This window comes from Dermacentor silvarum, chromosome 5 (assembly GCF_013339745.2).
Source record: "Dermacentor silvarum isolate Dsil-2018 chromosome 5, BIME_Dsil_1.4, whole genome shotgun sequence".
NCBI lineage: Eukaryota > Metazoa > Arthropoda > Arachnida > Ixodida > Ixodidae > Dermacentor > Dermacentor silvarum.
The window spans coordinates 176,200,311-176,218,657 of NC_051158.1; the positions used below are offsets into that span (position 1 = coordinate 176,200,311).

At 48.4% G+C, this 18,347-nt stretch overlaps 1 protein-coding gene across 1 annotated transcript in view; it reads left to right on the plus strand.

The window, feature by feature from the left end:
* LOC119454601 (protein 5NUC-like) overlaps positions 1-18,347 on the plus strand; it is a 134,007-nt gene that overhangs the window by 53,683 nt on the left and 61,977 nt on the right. The window contains exon 5 of the mRNA XM_037716492.2: positions 3,480-3,677. Coding sequence (XP_037572420.1) covers positions 3,480-3,677 — 198 coding nt within the window. The remainder of the gene's footprint in view (positions 1-3,479; positions 3,678-18,347) is intronic.

Below are 18,347 nucleotides of genomic sequence, written 5' to 3' on the forward strand. Positions count from 1 at the left end.
AACGTCAGAGCGATAACAATGATAAACTGGTGAAAAACAATCGCCGTGAAAAAGCAAAACATATTGCGCGTGATAATACGTTGCACTGACGTCATCGTAGTCACCATCTTAGGGTACCCGCGCGCTGAGATGGCTGCATGACGCCACATGAATACTGGCTTGAAGTGGCAGACTTGCCTCGTCTACTTGGACGACGTCACTGTGCTTACCTCAAGCTTCGAGGAACTACTCCGGCGCCTTGAAACAGTGCTTCAAGCAATCAAGACCTCCGGACGCACGTTGAAGCCATAAAAGGGCCGTTTCGCATACGAGGAGCTCTTGTTTTTGGGCCACGTCATCAAGTCTCGAGTGCGCCCTGGCCCTCAGAAAACTGCGGCCATCTCTGACTTTCCTCTTCCCGCCGAAAAGAAGGCAGGTTCATTCTTTTTTTCTTTCATACCTCTATGTGAAAAGGAGTAGCCGGCGCCAATTAAAGGCGCCAACAATTAAAGGCGCTAAATACCATATAATAAAAAAAGGCAGTGCGTAGATTTCTTTGACTGTGCGCCTATTACAGGTGCTTCGTCAAGGACTTTTCACGGATCGCCGACCCACTGACTTACTTCACGAAGGCTGACGTCGAGTTCAAGTGGGAGACGCAGCAAGTCGAAGCATTTGAAGAACTGAAGCGACGCCTGCAATCGCCGCCAATACTTGCGCATTTCGACAAAAACGCCGATACCGAAGTCCACACCGACGCAAGCAGCGTAGGACTCGGCGCCGTGCTTGTGCAGAGGACTGACGGACTAGAAAGGGTTGTAAGTTACGCTAGCCGGTCGCTGTCGAAGGCGGAAGCTAATTAGTCCACAATAGAAAAGGAGTGCCTCGCCATAATCTGGGCTACACAAAGTTTCGCCCCTACCTCTGTGGCAGGCCCTTTAATGTTGTGAGCGACCACCACGCCTTGTGTTGGCTAGCTAACTTGAAGGATCCTTGAGGGCGCCTCGCATGATAGAGTCTGAGACTTCAAGTATTCGACATCACCGTCGTTTACAAGTCCGGGCGAAAGCACTCTGACGCCGACTGCTTGTCTCGCGCCCCCATCGAACCGCCGCCACAGGACGACCTAGATGACGACACTTTCTTGGGACCCATCAGTGCTGACGAATTCGTCGAACAGCGAGCTGACCCGGAACTAAGGAGCCTTGTAGACTGCCTGGAAGGCAAGACCGTCATTGTGCCGAAGGTGTTCAGGCGAGGATTGGCGTCGTTTTTCTTGCAAAACGACATTCTCCTAAAGAAGAACTTCTCGCCTCTCCGAGCCAGCTACCTCCTCGTATTGCGTCCAGAGGTTCTGCAAACTCTCCATGACGACCCAACGGCTGGACACCTCGGTTTTTCCCGCACGCTCGCGAGGATACAAGAAAAATACTACTGGCCTCGCCTCTCTGCTGACGTCGCCCATTACGTGAAGGACATGCCGAGACTGTCAACGACGCAAAACACCGCCGACAAGGCCAGCCGGACTTCTACAGCCAATCGAGCCTCCTCGCCGACCGTTCCAGCAGATCGGGATGGACTTACTGGGGCCTTTTCCGACTTCGACGTCCGGGAATAAATGGATTGTCGTAGCTACGGACTACCTCACCCGCTACGCCGAAACAAAAGCCTTGGCCAAAGGCAGTGCCGCCGAGGTAGCCCGATTCTTCGTTGAGAACACCCTCCTGCGTCACGGTGCCCCAGAAGTCCTTATCACCGGCCTTTACGGCAGAACTAACTCAGGCCATCCTGCGATACAGCCAGACCGATCGCCGGACCACCGCCTACCACCCGCAGACGAATAGCCTCACCGAGCGCCTAAATAAGACCATCGCCGACATGTTGGCAATGTACGTCGACATCAAACACAAGACGTGGGATTCCATCCTTCCCTACGCAACCTTCGCATACAACACGGCCGTGCAAAAAACGACGCACATGGCGCCGTTCAACCTAGTCTACGGAAAGAACCCGGCAACGACGCTTGACGCCATGCTACCGGACGTCACCGACGAAGAAAATCTCGACGTTGCCACCTATTTGCAGCGTGCCGAAGAAGGTCGACAGCTCGCCCGCTTGCGCATCAAGAACCAGCGAGGACCGACAGCCGAAACTACTATCTTCGACGACGCTACGTCGAGTACCAGCCCGGCGACCGTGTTTTGTTCTAGACTCCGATACACCGACGAGGACTTGGCGAGAAACTCTTACGTCGCTATTTCGGACCCTATAAGATCATCCGATGTATTAGCGCACTGGACTATGAGGTCGTGCCTGACGGCAATTCGCAATCACAGGGACGCCGTGCACGACCTGAAGTCATCCACGTGGTGTGTCTTAAGCCTTTCTACGCCCGCTGACGAGCTTAGGTACTTGCTTACTTTTTTTTCTTTACTATGCGTCGTTTTGTTTTCGCTTTCGTGTTTGTAGCATCGGGGACGATGCTTTTTAAGGCGTGGGTATTGACACTTATACATGTTTATCTTTCACCTGTGGCAGCTTTCCACCGGCTAACAAATGTTATACGTTATCGCTCGGCGCAGGTCGCGCTTGCATCGGAAGCTTCTCAAACGTTATCGATGCTTCTATCCTTCGTCTGTGGTCGCCGACGCTCATGTAATGTGATTGTATGAGCGACGCGAATTGTCTAGAACTTTCTGGAAGACACGCGGGCACCAGGGATTAATCTCGAACCTTCGATGACTCACGTATAAGAACCGACGCGTTTCGCCGCAGATCAGATTTTCGACGATCGCCGACTGTGTTCGCCGCTTTCATTGTGCTTCGACTGTAGCTTCCTTTTGTGCGCACAGGTTCGTCCAATAAAGAATCAGTTTCGTGATACGCAGTTTTACGACTGTTTACTTCAGCGTCACTACTACGTGACAATATTACAAGAAGCTCGATGACGACAGACAAAGGAAAGAACAATTGATAACATTCGAGAAACTTCCGAGACATGCAAATAGACTGTACAAGTAAAATTACGGGAAAAATAAAAGAACAGCATCAGTTAAAAAAGTGTCAAAGGGTTGCTTGTTTGAACTGCTGATACAGCTGCGGTAATTGCGATGACCTCGCCTTTATGTGCCATCACTTAATCAAAAACACCCAACCTGCACAGCGCTGCCCTTACATCGCCCCTGCATTGCTCAGCACATGTAGCGTGGTTCAGCAAATGTGCGCAACACTTTTGGTTCTGTGACGTTGACTTCTGAGCAACGGGAATTTTTGTTTCGGGAAGGAAAGCATTGCGGAGCAGCGGCGTTGTAGCCGCGTAAATAAAGCTTTTTTTGTATATGTATCAATTATGGTTGTTTTTCTTGCAACAGTTGTAGCTGACGATGTGTGACTCATGATTTACACCGCCTTTTGTTGATATTTGCTGCGATATCTGGTCAGCAGCAATTTGTGGCACATATGTGCCCGATGGTTGAGAAACCAATATATATTGTTCACAGGAGTGCCTCCAGTCGGTGGTAAAGCAGAAGGGCCGTACCCTTACGTACACAAGCGGTCAGACGGAAGCTCTTGTCTTATTGTACAAGCATACCGATATGGAACTTACCTTGGATTTCTCCAGCTGGGAATAGATCACCAAGGCAAGATAATCCGGTGGTCGGGTAACCCAATCTTGCTCTCACAAGGGGTACCTCAAGGTGATATTTGTCATATTTTCTTTTATTCAGCGAAACATGTATTTCAGGTACCAAATTGTTAGTCTGTTTTTCTAATCGTGTGTCATAACAGGAGGACGCCGCAGATCGGTCGAGTCTGAATGCTCCTAAATTATACAGGGTGTCCCAGCTATCCCGCAGCACGATTTAAAAAACAAGGAACGGCGTTACGCGAAGCAAACATAGTGCGTATGTTAGAGTAATTTTTTGGTTATTGATATATATTTAGGTAATTGTAATTCATTATCCAACTTGATATCTACTGTACGTATTATCAAAGTGTAAATGAGAACATTGTAGAGTAACATAAAATACCCCCGATACAGCTTTCTGTTCCTCAATACGTGTTACAGAAATGTGTTTTTCCGAGCGCGAAAGAAGCCCGCGAATACACGCAGAATTGCCGCGAGACTGGCCGCTCGAGGCACTTTACCTGTATTGGCGAGCATCTTTGACACTCGGAAAAACACATTTATGTAGTACGTACTGAGGAACAGAAAGCTGTTTTTTTATGTTACTCTACAATGTTATCATTGACACTTTGATAATAAGTGCAGTAGATCTCGAGCTAGATAATAAATTACAATTAACTAATAAAATATCAGTAACTAAAAAATTGCTGGCGTCTACTCCACCGTACTGGAAACAATACTCACTAGGTTTGCTTCACGTAACGCCGTTCCTCGTTTTTTAAATCGTGCTGCGTGATAGCTGGGACACCCTGTATACTGGAAAATGAAACGAGCGTTAAAAGACAGCGATACCCAAACGAAAGAATAAAAGAAACATAATGGTACTCACGCTCGATTACAGTGTATTACTGATTTATCTGTTAAAGCGAGAGGAGCTGAGTTTGAATTATTAGCAGAGTCCTTCAAACCTTCGCGCGTTGTCAATTTACTAGCCTATCTGCGCACCTACGAGCAGCAGTGCGCTGTTTAAAATCATGTGCTTCTGGATAAAGAAATAGTTATAAGTAAGGATTTGCCTGGCCCTCATACGTGTAATCGTCTATTTTTGTGTTGTGTTGGTTGTATAACTGAACGTATTATATCTGAATGAGCCTACTTTGCCGAATGCAACATTAAGATATATGTACGAAAGTATCATTTAGCAAGAATATTGTTTTAGAATTGCAGTTGGAGGAACGGAAATTACCGGAGCCAAACGTAATTTGAAACCGACAGTTGGCAACGAAAATTTGAAAAACATACCTAATAGCTCTCAGCGGCTTTTCAACGAGTGCTTTATTGTCACCGTGTAGTGAATGAACTTTCGACCAAAAGAGTTTACGAACCAAGGGATCTGACAAAAAGCTGAATATCTCCGCAGCCTCAAAACACAGCCTGGTATTTCCATTTGCAGCCTCTACTGGTATATGCGAACAACATTGTGATGTAGGTTTTACTGGCTACGTTTAAAGGTTGCTCGGATGTTTAGCGTTTTCTGAGATACCGTGGTTCGTACACTTTTTTGGTCGATAGTACATAGGCAAGAAATAAAACTATGGAAGTCATTATTGTCACCTGAAGGGCCCATCAAAAAAAGTCGCAGTTTAAAGGCGAACCATTTTTAGCGATAGCAAATTAGTAGCCGTATTATATTTCTCGGCCATATAACCTTGTAAACATAGGCCTACTAACTAAACGAATAAGCATGGTGTCACGGGCACACAAGCAAACATGGACGCAACTCACTCGATGGCCGCGGAAACTCGCTGTCGAAACGCTGGAATGAGGAAGCGCGGCGGCACCTGCGAGCCAATTGTCCTTCGTGCTGCGTCTAGCATCAACGCGAACGAAGCCGCGAAACATAGCTGACGGTGGACTGTGACCCGACGCACACGGCTTTCAAGATACAGCGGCCCGGGCAGCCGCGCGCTGCCACCGGGCCGTCCGATGTAGAAGCTCTTCTTATGCAAACTCAATATTAAACATAAACAATTCGGTTAAATGTCATGTGTGCAATAGGAAAACAACGGAAGCCTTGCAGCTTTCACCCTTCGGAACACATTGTGCAATTATTGCGGTCACCAAATAAAAAATTATCCTTCGAATAATTTGCAAAAATTTTGATGAAATTCAAAAGCTCGTTATCATGAAAAGAAGGGCATAAGACGTGCAACATCGACCACTTTACATCCTGCATAGAGTTGTGACATTCGGACTGTCAAGATTGACATCACTGTTGTTTTCAGTGAGATAACAGATTGTTTTACAGCATTAATACTGTGTTAGAGCTTTTTCGCAATATAGATATAGATATATTTAAATATATACAACCATTTCTGGTACGGCTCTTCAAAGTAGTTGGCGTGCAACGTGACGTCCTGTTTACAAAAAGCGCTGTGATCGCTGCACTCTAGTTTAGAGTAAAGAAAATAATGGTGTAGTTGTACACAAAATGCTAACCAATAAGTTTTTTTCTCTTTGTGACGAGGCATTTGTATGATGAACCAAACATTGCATACGAGATCTACGGAAATCTGAGCGTATTTGTCTTGTTTGTGGTTTCATTAGAAGCTAAAGCGGAAATGTTTAGGCCACATACAATTCACGAGGGAACCAAAACACTTTACAAATGTATTCCTTACAAAAACAAGTTCCGTGGCAACCCACAGGAAAAAAATTTCAAACGCCTCTGTTCATAAACCGTTGTTGCCCAATTGTCCCACCTAAGTAAACTCACCTATGTGATGCGTGAAACACGAACACACACACACAAAAAAAAACTGGGGAAGTGCGAGACAGTGATGCGCCGGTGTTTCCCTTATGTTAACTCACCGCTGGTTTAAACTACACAAGCGCAAGATTTGAGCAGGATTGGAGCGAAATGTCCTTCGTGCTGCGTGTTGCATCAACGCGAGACGCAGCTACACTTGATTTCAGCCAACCAAGAGAACAGGCTCGCTTCAGGAAGGAATGTTCTACGATGAATCATGTCCATGTCATAACCCGCCGTGGTTGCTCAGTGGCTATGGTGTTGGGCTGCTGAGTACGAGGTCGCGGGATCGAATCCCGGCCACGGCGGCCGCATTTCGATGGGGGCGAAATGCGAAAACACCCGTGTACTTAGATTTAGGTGCACGTTAATGAGCTCCAGGTGGTCGAAATTTCCGGAGTCCCCCACTACGGCGTGCCTCATAATCAGATCGTGGTTTTGGCCCGTAAAACCCCAAAATTTAATTCTTTTCCATGTCATCAATAAGGTAATAGAAAAATCTGCAGAGTCCAATCAACCTCTCTATATGGCTTTCATAGATTATGAAAAAGCATTTCATTCAGTAGAGATACCAGCAGTCATAGAGGTATTGCGTTATCAAGGAGTACAGGAGGCATACGTGAATATCATTGCAAATATCTACTAGGATTGCACGACCACCTTGGTTCTAAACAATAAAAGTGGAAAGTTGCCTATCAAGTAAGTGATCAGGCAAGGAGACAAAATCTCCCCAATGCTATTCACTGCATGCTTAGAAGAAGTGTACAAGCTCATAGACTGAAAAGGCTTAGGAGTGAGGATCAACGGCCAATATCTCAACAACCTTCGGTTTGCAGATGACATTGTCCTATTCAGTAACAATGGGGACGATATTACAACAAATGATTGAGGACCTTAACCAAGAAAATGTAAGAGTGGGATTGAAGATTAATATGCACAAGACAAAGGTGATGTTAAATAGCCTGGCATGAGAAAATTAATTCCGGATCGCCAGTCAGCCTCTAGAGTCAGTAAAGGAGTACGTTTATCTAGGTCAATTACTCACTGGGGACCCTGATCATGAGAAAGAAATCTTCAGAAGAATAAAATTGGGTTGCAGTGCATACGGCAGGCATTACGAAATCCTGACTGGGAGATTACCACTGTCGTTGAAAAGAAAAGTGTACAATCATTGCTTTCTACCGGTGCTAACATATGGGGCAGAAACATAGAGGTTAACAAAGAAGCTCGAGAACAAGTTAAGGACCGCACAAAGAGCGATGGAACGAAAAATGTTAGGCCTAACGTTAGGAGACAGGAAGAGAGCGGTGTGGATTAGAGAACAGACGGGGATAACCGATATTTTTGTTGGCAGTAAGCGGAAAAAATGGAGCTGGGCAGGCCATGTAATGCGTAGGATGTATAACCGGTGGCTCATTACAGTTACAGAATGGATACCAAGAGAAGGGAAGCGCAGTCGAGGACGGCAGAAAACTAGGTGGGGTGATGAAGTCAGGAAATTTGCAAGCGCAAATTGAAATCAGCTGGCGCAAGACATGGGTAATTGGACATCACAGGGAGAGGCCTGCAGTGGACATAAATATAGGCTAACGATGATTATGGAGCTACATTAAGCACTGGATTCAAATGCTGCGCTTGTGCAATTCAAATCCAGCGCTAATGCAGCTCCACTAACGTGAAACCTAGGGAGGTGCGAAGCAGTGCTGTGCCGGTGTTTCGCTTCCGTTGTTCTTCTGCTATTCTTGCACAAGTGAGGAGCAATTGAGCGCTTGTGGGGTGCTGGCGCCCTCTCTTGCGCTGCGCTAATACCGGACTGGCGTTTCGGAAGTGATTTTCACCAGTTTCTGCTAATAATGCGCTTAATGCTTAATTATTCCTGCCTTTTAAATTATAATGAATCATGTTCAGTCCTTAGAATCGGTTCAATACCACTCAGCTAGGTTTATGCTCTCTAACTACTATCGCTTAGCCAGCGTTTCTCTCATGAAGCAAAAGCTTGACCCACCTCTCCTTTTTACTAGACGTGGAATTTCCAGCTTATGCCTGTTTCATAAAATACACTACACTAATAATGACCTAAAATTGACAATTTTTTCGCCCCTGAGCCATTTGTCATCCCGTATTGATCATCGAATGAAGGTTCGGATGCCTCAGTGTAAAAGCAATGCTCACCTCGAAGCCTTCATCCTGAAAACAAGTCAATGCTGGAATCGCTTTCCCGCCTCCATCATCACTATCAAAGATCATGATGTGTTCAAGTCAGCTATCTGTGATCATGTGATCATTAGCCATTATTTCTTTTTCTATTGCCACTGCTCCCTGTAATGCCTGTACGGCCTTGAGAGTAAATAAATGAAATGAATGTTAGTTTATTTTGAAGCGCTTTTAATCAATTCTGCACTTGTTTTGACCTTGTTTTGAGATCTTGTTTTTGCACGTGACCACGACATGACATCACATTAGACGCCGACAGCCCGGCCTCCTAAAGTGCTTCGCACTTAATAGAATGTCCTGTGTTCCTTCTTCATGTGCAGAAAGTCGTGTAAATGCTGCCTCCCTTGAGCGCGCACAAGACCACGCACTCGCGATAGGCAGGCAAGCATTGTTAATGATGTTCACCAGCTAGCATGGCATAAAACGTCGTCGAAGAGCCTTTACCGTACGATAGCGTGAATGACTCTATTTGCCTTTTTTTTCATTTGCTGGGATCGTAAACAAAAGTCAGATAGGCGAAGAAATCGTGCCATGTCTTTTGCCCGAAGTCGTCCGGCTCTGTAAGCATGTCAGCAATGATGTTTCATATTGTCATGACCTCGCAGGAGACGTGGAAGCCGGCGTACAGCACGTATACAAGCACTTTATATGAGCAGCAAACGCAACGTCGTTGTCGTCTCTGTTTTTCTACCCGCGCGCTACTTGAGCGTCGTTTCCATGGCCGGGCACATACCCGCGGCGACGATATAGCATGTGGCATTTGCCCCTCCTTTGAAAGAAGCATCGTCCCGATGCGCCAAGCGACCAAGAAAGTGCAGTGATGGTACAAAAGTGAGGTAATGATGCAAAATATGGCTTCATACGAAGCACGTGCACAACCTCGGGCAGATGCTGCCGGCGTTTGGAGCAGTATGGACTGTCGGGCACAACTTCATAATTCACGTCACTGATGCGGCGTAGAACTGTGTACGGCCCGAAGTATCTTCGCAGGAGCTTCTCAGATAGCCCCCGCCGACGAATAGGAGTCCAAACCCACACCTGGTCGCCGACGTTGTACGTGACGGGTCTGTGTCGAAGATTGTAGTGTCTGGCATCGTAGTTCTGTTGCTCTTGGATGCGCAAGCGTGCAAGCTGCCTTGCTTCCTCGGCGCGTTGAGTAAACTCCTCGGCACCAGTCTCGTGATCATCACACTCGTGTGGCAGCATCGCGTCCAACAGTGTTGTTACTTCCCGGCCATAGACGAGGCTGAAAGGTGCCACGCGTGTTGTCTCCTGGCGAGCCGTGTTGTACGCAAATGTAACATATGGTAAAATATCGTCCCAGTTCTTGTGGTCGACGTCGATGTACATACTCATCATGTCTGCCAGAGTCTTATTCAAACGTTCTGTCAGCCCATTGGTTTGGGGGTGATAAGCGGTTGTTTTTCGGTGAGTTGTACCACTTAATCGCAACACGGTATCCAGAAGCGCGGCCGTGAAAGCAGAACCTCTGTCGGTAATGATCACTGCGGGAGCGCCATGCCTTAGGACGACGGCTTCGATGAAAAATCGTGCTGCTTCGGCTGCTGTTCCCCGCTGGAGAGCACCTGTTTCGGCGTATCGGGTAAGATAATCTGTGACGACGATTATCCATCTATTGCCGGCAGAAGACACTGGAAATGGACCTAAAAGTCCATGCCAACTTGTGCGAACGGCGCTTGCGGTATCTGAACAGAATGCAGCAGTCCAGCAGTCCAGCAGGCAATCCAGGCATGTCTGGACATAACGTTTCACGACCGGCGCAAGTCTCGGCCAGTAATACTTTAGCCTAATTTTGGATAATGTGCGGGAGTAGCCCAAGTGACCAGCGGTCAGCTCGTTGTGACAGGCGTGTAGGACTTCGTTCCGTAGAGATGCGGGAACGACAAGTAGGTAGCTGCTGCCACTGGGTGAAAAGTTCTTTTTGTAGAGAACGTCGTGACGTAAGCAAAATGAAGGCAGCGCTCTGGCGAATAACCTCGGCACGCAGCTTGTTTTTCCCTCTAAGTAATCAATAAGAGGAACCAGTTCTGCGTCCTCGCGTTGCAGGCGTGAAACGGCGACAGCGTCTACCATGCCTAGAAAAGCCGCGTCGTCATCGTCGTGCAATGCAGTCTCAACAGGCGACCGAGACAGGCAGTCGGCGTCGGCATGCTGCTTCCCCGATTTGTAGACAACAGTGAAGTCGAACTCCTGGAGCCGACGGCTCCAGCGTGCTAGCCGACCAGCTGGATCTTTTAAATTAGTCAGCCAGCAAAGTGCATGGTGATCACTGACGACGGTGAAACAGCGACCGTATAGATGTGGGCGAAATTTCAGGATGGCCCAGACTACCGCGAGGCACTCTTTTTCTGTAGGGGAGTAGTTAGTCTCCGTTCTGGATAGGGTCCTGCTGGCGTGCGCAAGCACTCTTTCGGTGCCGTCCTGCCGCTGAAGAAGCACAGCGCCAAGGCCGACATTGCTAGCATCGGTATGAAGAATCGTCGGGGCGTCTTCGTCAAAGTGTGCGAGCACAGGAGGCGTCTGCAGCCGCTGCCGTAGCTCGTCAAATGCCCGTTGCTGCTCTTCGCCCCACACGAAGGAGACATCTTCGCGGGTGAGATGTGTTAATGTACACGCGATGCGCGAAAAGTCCGCAATAAACCGCCGGTAGTAGGCGCAAAGGCCCAGAAAACGTCGCACGGCCTTTTTATCAGATGGCGTCGGGAAATTAGCGACGGCAGCGATTTTATCAGGGTCAGGTCGAACACCTTCATGACTAACCACGTGACCGAGGAATTGAAGTTCCTCAAAACCAAAATGGCACTTTTCCGGTTTCAAAGTTAGGCCTGCTGAGCGTATTGCCTCAAAGACCGTCTTCAGTCTCCGTGAGTGTTCGTCGAACGTGGCGGAGAAAACAATCACGTCGTCGAGGTACACTAGGCAGGTTTGCCATTTGAGGTCTGAGAGTACCGTGTCCATGAGTCATTGAAACGTTGCTGGCGCAGAACACAAACCGAAGGGAAGCGCCTGAAATTCATAAAGTCCATCGGGTGTCACAAAAGCGGTTTTTTCACGGTCTCTCTCATCAACTTTGATTTGCCAGTAGCCGCTTTTCAAGTCCATCGACGAAAAGTAACGTGCGTTTCGTAGCCGGTCCAGTGAATCATCGATACGCGGTAGCGGATAAACGTCTTTCTTTGTGATCTGGTTGAGTTTTCGATAGTCGACGCAGAAGCGCAGACTACCGTCCTTCTTTTTCACCAATACGACAGGCGATGCCCACGGACTCTTAGATGGCCGAATAACTCCGTCCTCAAGCATCGTCTTCACTTGTTTTTGGATTGCCTCTCGCTCTTTCGGTGCTACACGATAAGGATTCTGCTGGATGAGTCTTGCGTCGTCTTCAGTGATAATACGGTGCTTGGTGAGCGGCGTCTGGCTAACTCTTGAGGTTGATGAGAAGCAGCTGTTAAACTCATTGATGAGCTCAAGAAGGCTGTTGCGTTCGATGGGCGATAAAGTTCGACTGACATCAACCACAGGTGCAGGCATAGGCGCGGTGGACTCCGCGTGCTGCACTGAGAGGCAGTCTTGTATTGGGGCAATTTCGTCGAAGTAAGCAACAGCAGTGCCTTTAACAATCTGTCGACGTTCCCTGCTAAAATTCGTCAGCAGGAGTTCAGCATGTCCGTCGAGTACATTAATTACGGCCCTGGCGACGGAAACGCCCTGACTCAGTACTAGTGCGTTGATGTGTTCAGCGATGCCAGGCCCGGTGTGCAAGTTATCGCAGATGACAGGCACGAGGGAACAACTTCGCGGCGGAAGCGTGACGTCGTCGTCGGCGATACGTAAAAGCAGTCACTGGTCATCCGCGGGGTCGACGTCTTCGGAGCTCGTAGCAAATGTCACCATGCGGTCGCGGACATTAATAACTGCACCGTACTCCCTCAAGAAATACATTCCCAAAATAAGTTCTTTACAGCACTCAAAGAGAATGACCAGGGTGGCAACGAAGGCTGAACCGGCGATTATGATTCTGGCTGTGCATTTTCCAATCGGCGTCATCAACTGGCCCCCGGCAGTTCTGATGTTGGGCCCGGTCCAGGGCGTCTTCACTTTTCTTAGACTGTCGGACAGCTTTAGACTCATTATGGAAAAATGCGAACCAGTGTCAACGAGAGCGGCCACTTGGTGGCCGTCGGTGCTAACGACAAGATCGGCGCTGACGGCGTCTGTTACATGTGGTGTGGTCGGAGTCGTAGAGGTGTCGATCGTCGGTGATGGGGGTTCTTGGGAAGCTGGACGGTTTGCAACCTCACCCCCGGAGGTCGCTGCCTCTAGTTTCCCCAGCGCGGGCTAGGAGACCTACCCCTAGAGGCGTCAGGAAAATCGCGACGGGTTGGTTGGGTGTAACGAGCCGGTGATGGGGAACGCGATCGAGGCGTCGTTGAACCTTCCGGTCGAAAGTTGGAAGGATTGTCGTCGCATGTACGCGGAGCGTCAAACCGAGGGTAACTATAGTTGGTGGGAAATCTGGGAAACCCAGCTGCGCGGTAGTGGCAAGCTCGATAAACATGTCCTGCTTCACCGCAATGAAAGCATAGCGGCCGGCGGTCAGCGGTGCGCCACAAATCGGTTTTTCGTAGCGGATAGCCGGCAGGGAATTCTCCGTAAGACCGCGGCGCAGCGATCGGCTGTCGGCGATACGGCATTGCAGGTGGCGGCTGTGACTGTCGAAGATAGGGCGTCGGGGATGGCGGCGGTGGCTGCGTCGGAGTGGTTGACGGTGTCAGCAGCATCGAAGTGGCGGGAGGTGGACGACAAAGAGCTTCCGCGTATGTGCATCGTCGCGGCGCCGCTTGCCACTCGGGCGACGAAAAGGCCTGTCGAACTTCCTCCCGGACGACATCAGCGACAGAAGCCACCACTGGTGCCACGGGAGCAATTCCGAGCTGCCGGATCTCCTCTCGCACAATCTCTCGGATAACTTCACGCAGAGATGTACCGCTGCCCTCAGGTAGCAGTGAAGCATTTGTTGGCGAGTTCGCGCGATCGTATTGGCGGTACCGCTGCTGTAGTGCCTGTTCGATAGCAGTAGCCTCCTTGGTAAATTCGGCCACTGTCGTCGGTGGATTCCTCACGAGTCCGGCAAACAGCTGCTCCTTCACTCCCCGCAAGAGATAGCGCAACTTGTTTTCTTCGGCCATCTCAGGATCTGCTCTGTGGAAAAGGCGGGCCATATCTTCTGCAAACATGGCAACGCTCTCATTTGGCTTCTGAACACGAGATTCGAGAAGGCGCTGCGCATTGTCTTTTCTGTCGCTGCTAGTGAATGTGTCTAGCAGCTGGGTGCGGAAGGCATCGCATGTGGTCAGGCTCCTCTCCCGGTTCACAAACCATGTCCGCGCACTGTCTCGAAGAGCAAAATAGACATAAGACAGCTTTTGCCGGGAGCTCCATTCATTATGACTGGCGACACGCTCGAACTGGTCCAGCCAACCTTGGACATCTTCAATGGCGTCACCATGGAAACTTTCTGGGACCATAGGATGCTGTAGCGTCACCTGCGATGGAGTTGCAGTGGCCATGGCGGTAGTACTTAGACGCGGTCCGGCAGGATCCTGCAAGAGGTTGAACTCGGGCGTCAGGCCTAGCAGGCCGCGGCTGTACCGGTGAACAGGAGATTCGACGAGCGAAGGCGATTCCGCGTTTGATGGATGGCTCCACGAAGGGGTGCTAAGCATGAGGCAATCCTACCCCGCACCTCCACCAGTGTCACGACCTCGCAGGAGACGTGGAAGCCGGCGTACAGCACGTATACAAGTACATTATATGAGCAGCAAACGCAACGTCGTTGTCGTCTCTGTTTTTCTACCCGCGCGCTACTTGAGCGTCGTTTCCATGGCCGGGCACATACCCGCGGTGACGATATAGCATGTGGCAATATTGTTTCCTTGTCCGTTAGCCTGAACATGGTAGGCTATTTCCTGCGCTGGCTTGTGCAGCCGTAATATAGAATCACTTGTTTAGGCTAGGCCGCGAATGCCGTTCAACTGCTGAGGATGAGGGCTTATGTGAGCCTTACGGCAATGGGAGTTTCTGAACGAAAAAGCATCACCTCATAAATGTTTGCTAGGGAGTTAACGACGACACTGTCCATGATAGGATTAAACACCTGCATGAGACATTCAGGATTAGAATTTAGGGAACTGAGAGAAAAGTAATTTCATTCACTCGGTCCAAAACATGTTAGTTAAGAAAAGATTCCTGCAGACCAATCTCCAGATGATTGTTTAAGTTACTGATAGAGATGCAAGCTTTAGTAATATGCTGGCGATATTGAGATTAGAATTGAGGCAATATTGCGACAAACCTATTGCAACCACCGGAATGTTTCATTGATAATGCATGCGTGAATCCGTGCTCCTCTCTCACGCGTGGTAATGATTACCATAATGATGAAGATTCATCGGCTTTCCCTTTGAAATAGAGCAGCAAAATGGTCACCTTGCCTTCTTGGGTTAAACGGGTATAATATGTTCACGGCTATCAATATAGCATTTTGCCTATATCCCCTTAATCTTTTTCTCTATTCCTCAAAACGTCTCAATCTACCTTATACAGTACCCTATGCCTCTGAAGAAATTCAGTCCTATCAAACTCTTCCCTGCTTTCTTCCCTCAATACGATAAACGGCTGTTGCTTATCCAGACTGCGGACTGGTTACTGCTTTCATCTACTTGGTATTTCTGCTCTTGAATGTGGACGTCACCTGCGGGTCTCGCTGCGTGTATACCTTCGCATTCAGCTTGGGCGAGCTGAGTATCCCCGGATTTTCGTGGCAGCGCACGCATGCCTCATCCTGTTGCGCATATTTGCTCCTTTTTTGTAGGAGGAGGAGGAGTAGTAGTAGTATTAGTAGTAGTAGTAGTAGTAGTAGTAGTAGTAGTAGTAGTAGTATAGTAGTAGTAGTAGTAGTAGTAGTAGTAGTAGTAGTAGTAGTAGTAATAAAAGGCTAAAACTGTAGAGGCCTTTTTTGTCCTCAGGCAACCAGCTGAAGCATCAAATATGAAGGCACTGATCGTTGTGTTATCGAAAAAAAATTTCCCTTGTAATGTACTTTTTGACATTATTGTAAATATCAATGCTTTTTTTTTCTTTCGTTTCCATCCTTGCCATCCAATTTACTGTCTCTGTTTCTCTCACTTTCTTTTTTATGCATGCTGGATCTATTTATACATTCAATTAAACAATACTTGGTTGCTAACTTGTTCGGCCCCTTTATTCATTCCGTGTTGATGCTATTGATCTACAGATATTTGTGTATTTCACTCGCTCATTTACTTTTGTGCATGGCATTGTGTCTTCTTCGAAAATTAATTTTTCTCTGTGCTTCCCTGACTTCAAAAGAGTAACCCATGTCATCATGCATAGCCTCATTTGTGCTTGTACCCTGCCCACATTGCCCGGAGTTGACCTCCAACTCCGACATGGCATTTACGAAGGTTAGCGCTGGTATCATTACTGCCTTTCTGTAGCATGGCTCAGTCAGTCTGACGTCACCGGTCATTTCGCTAAAATCACGAGCCCTGTTATGTCACCATTCTTTCCAATATCTACTTCGTTTGAACCGCAATAAACGTTGTTCATCACCAGACTGCCGTCCCGATTACATGGTGGCAGTGGTGCCTAGCCGAAATGGCCACGCCGCCAGCCCTTTTGCCGTCAACGATTTTGCCGCCGCCAAGTCCCAGGACACACTGGACAACGCCTGGCTTGGATTGAAAACTTTGAAGAGTAAGTTCACGCTATTTTCCACTGCTACCCAGTTGAGAAAACAAGCAAAAGAAGTGCAAGCAGCCACGTTGCTAGTGATTATTGGCGAAGAGGCAAGGAAGGTGGCAGAAGAGGACAAAAATAACGTAGACGTCTTAATTGCTAAGCTTGAAGAGTTCTAGAAGCCGGAAACGAACTTGACCTATCATTAATTTCTATTTGCGTCCAGAAACCAAAAAGAAGGCTAACCTTTCAATGAGTGGCTGACGTAGCTACGAATGTTAGCCACAAACAGCGAATTTGGGGTAATGGGAGACCGGATGGTGTCCAGTCGCATTATTCTGGGGATTCGAGACAAGAGGCTGCAGTAGAAATTGATTGCGGAAAACCCTTCGTACAAGCAGACTATCGATATTTGTCGCACGCAAGAGCAAGGGAAAGAGCAGTTTCGTGAACTTCAGTGAAGCCGCGGAGACAGTGCAGGACACGGCAGTTAATGCAATCGCAAAACAAGGCGATGCCAGCGGCAGCTACGGCTATCGCACACACCACGGCGAAAGATGACCCGCCACCGGAAGAACAAGCAATAAGTGCGGAGCGTTTAACCACTTTGCCCGAGGTTGCAATTCGGCACCGCCTTCGCGAAGCTTTCCCCACAAGAAGAAATAACTATGGGAACTATGCGCAGACGACGACGATTTTTTTCTGCAAACATTAACGCTGAGGACGGTCAACACAAACCACTGGAGCACGACGGTGGACGTTGAAGGCCAACCAATGAAATGTAAATTAGACACAGTGGCGAATTGCTGCGTCATTTCAAGGAGGGACGTCGCAAAGCTACCGGATCTACCACAGCCGGCTTGCCGGGTTGCCCTAACAGCATTTTTCGGCCACAAGTCAACCGCCCAAGCAAAAGTGTGCCTTCAGCTTTCAATGAGAGGATGGTCCCCGAAACATTTTACATCATAGAGAAAAGTGTATCACTGACTCTGAGTGGTTGAGCGGCCGAACGCCTTGGATTTATCTGCCGGGTACAGCACATCGAGGTCGATCAACTTTACACGCCAGAACAACCTTTTGCAGAGGGCTTCACAATACTGGGTGAGCCCAAGGGCTACAAGTACGAAAGAAAACTCAATCCCGGCACCGTGGGTGTCATCGTACCGGCTCGGAGAGTCACCGTGGCCCTGGAGGACAAGACTAGAGCGGAACTTAAGCGTATGGAGGATCAAGGCGTCATAAAAAAGGTAACTGTGCCTACTGAATGATCTAGCCACGTGGTTACCGCTGTTAAAGTCGACAAAGTTCGAATTGGCCTGGATCCACCATCGCTCATTCAAGCCGTACTCCTTGAGAACTATCCCATGCCAACGTTAGAGGATGTCACTCCTAGGCTGCCCGGAGCGCAATTCTTTTCCACGCTTGATGCAGCTTGAGGATTTTGGCAAATTCTACTTAGCGAGTAGAGCTCCAAACTTTGCACAATGAGCACTCCGTGTTGTAACTATCGGTTCCTTCGCATGCCGTTTGGAATAGCTTAGGCCCCAGAAATTTTCCAAGCAGCAATACACCGTGTTTTGGAAGGCTTGCCCTGTGTGGCGGTTGTGATGAATGACGTATTAGTATAGGGCTGAACTAAAGACGAACATGACCACAGCTTAAAATTTGTGTTCTCCCGTTGTCAACAGTACAACCTTCGATGTAACCCGAAGCAGAGCGCGTTTCTGCAGCCGGAGGTCGGGTATCTGGGACACATCCTCACTACAGTAGGCCTACATCTAGATTCGGAGAGGGTACAAGACATACATGGAATGCCTGAACCGACGAACGAGAAAGAACTGCAAGTATTTCTTGGTACGATGAATTTCGTGCAACGATTCATTCCCAACATGTCAGTGGTAACCGCGCTGCTTAGAACACTGTTGCGTCAGGATA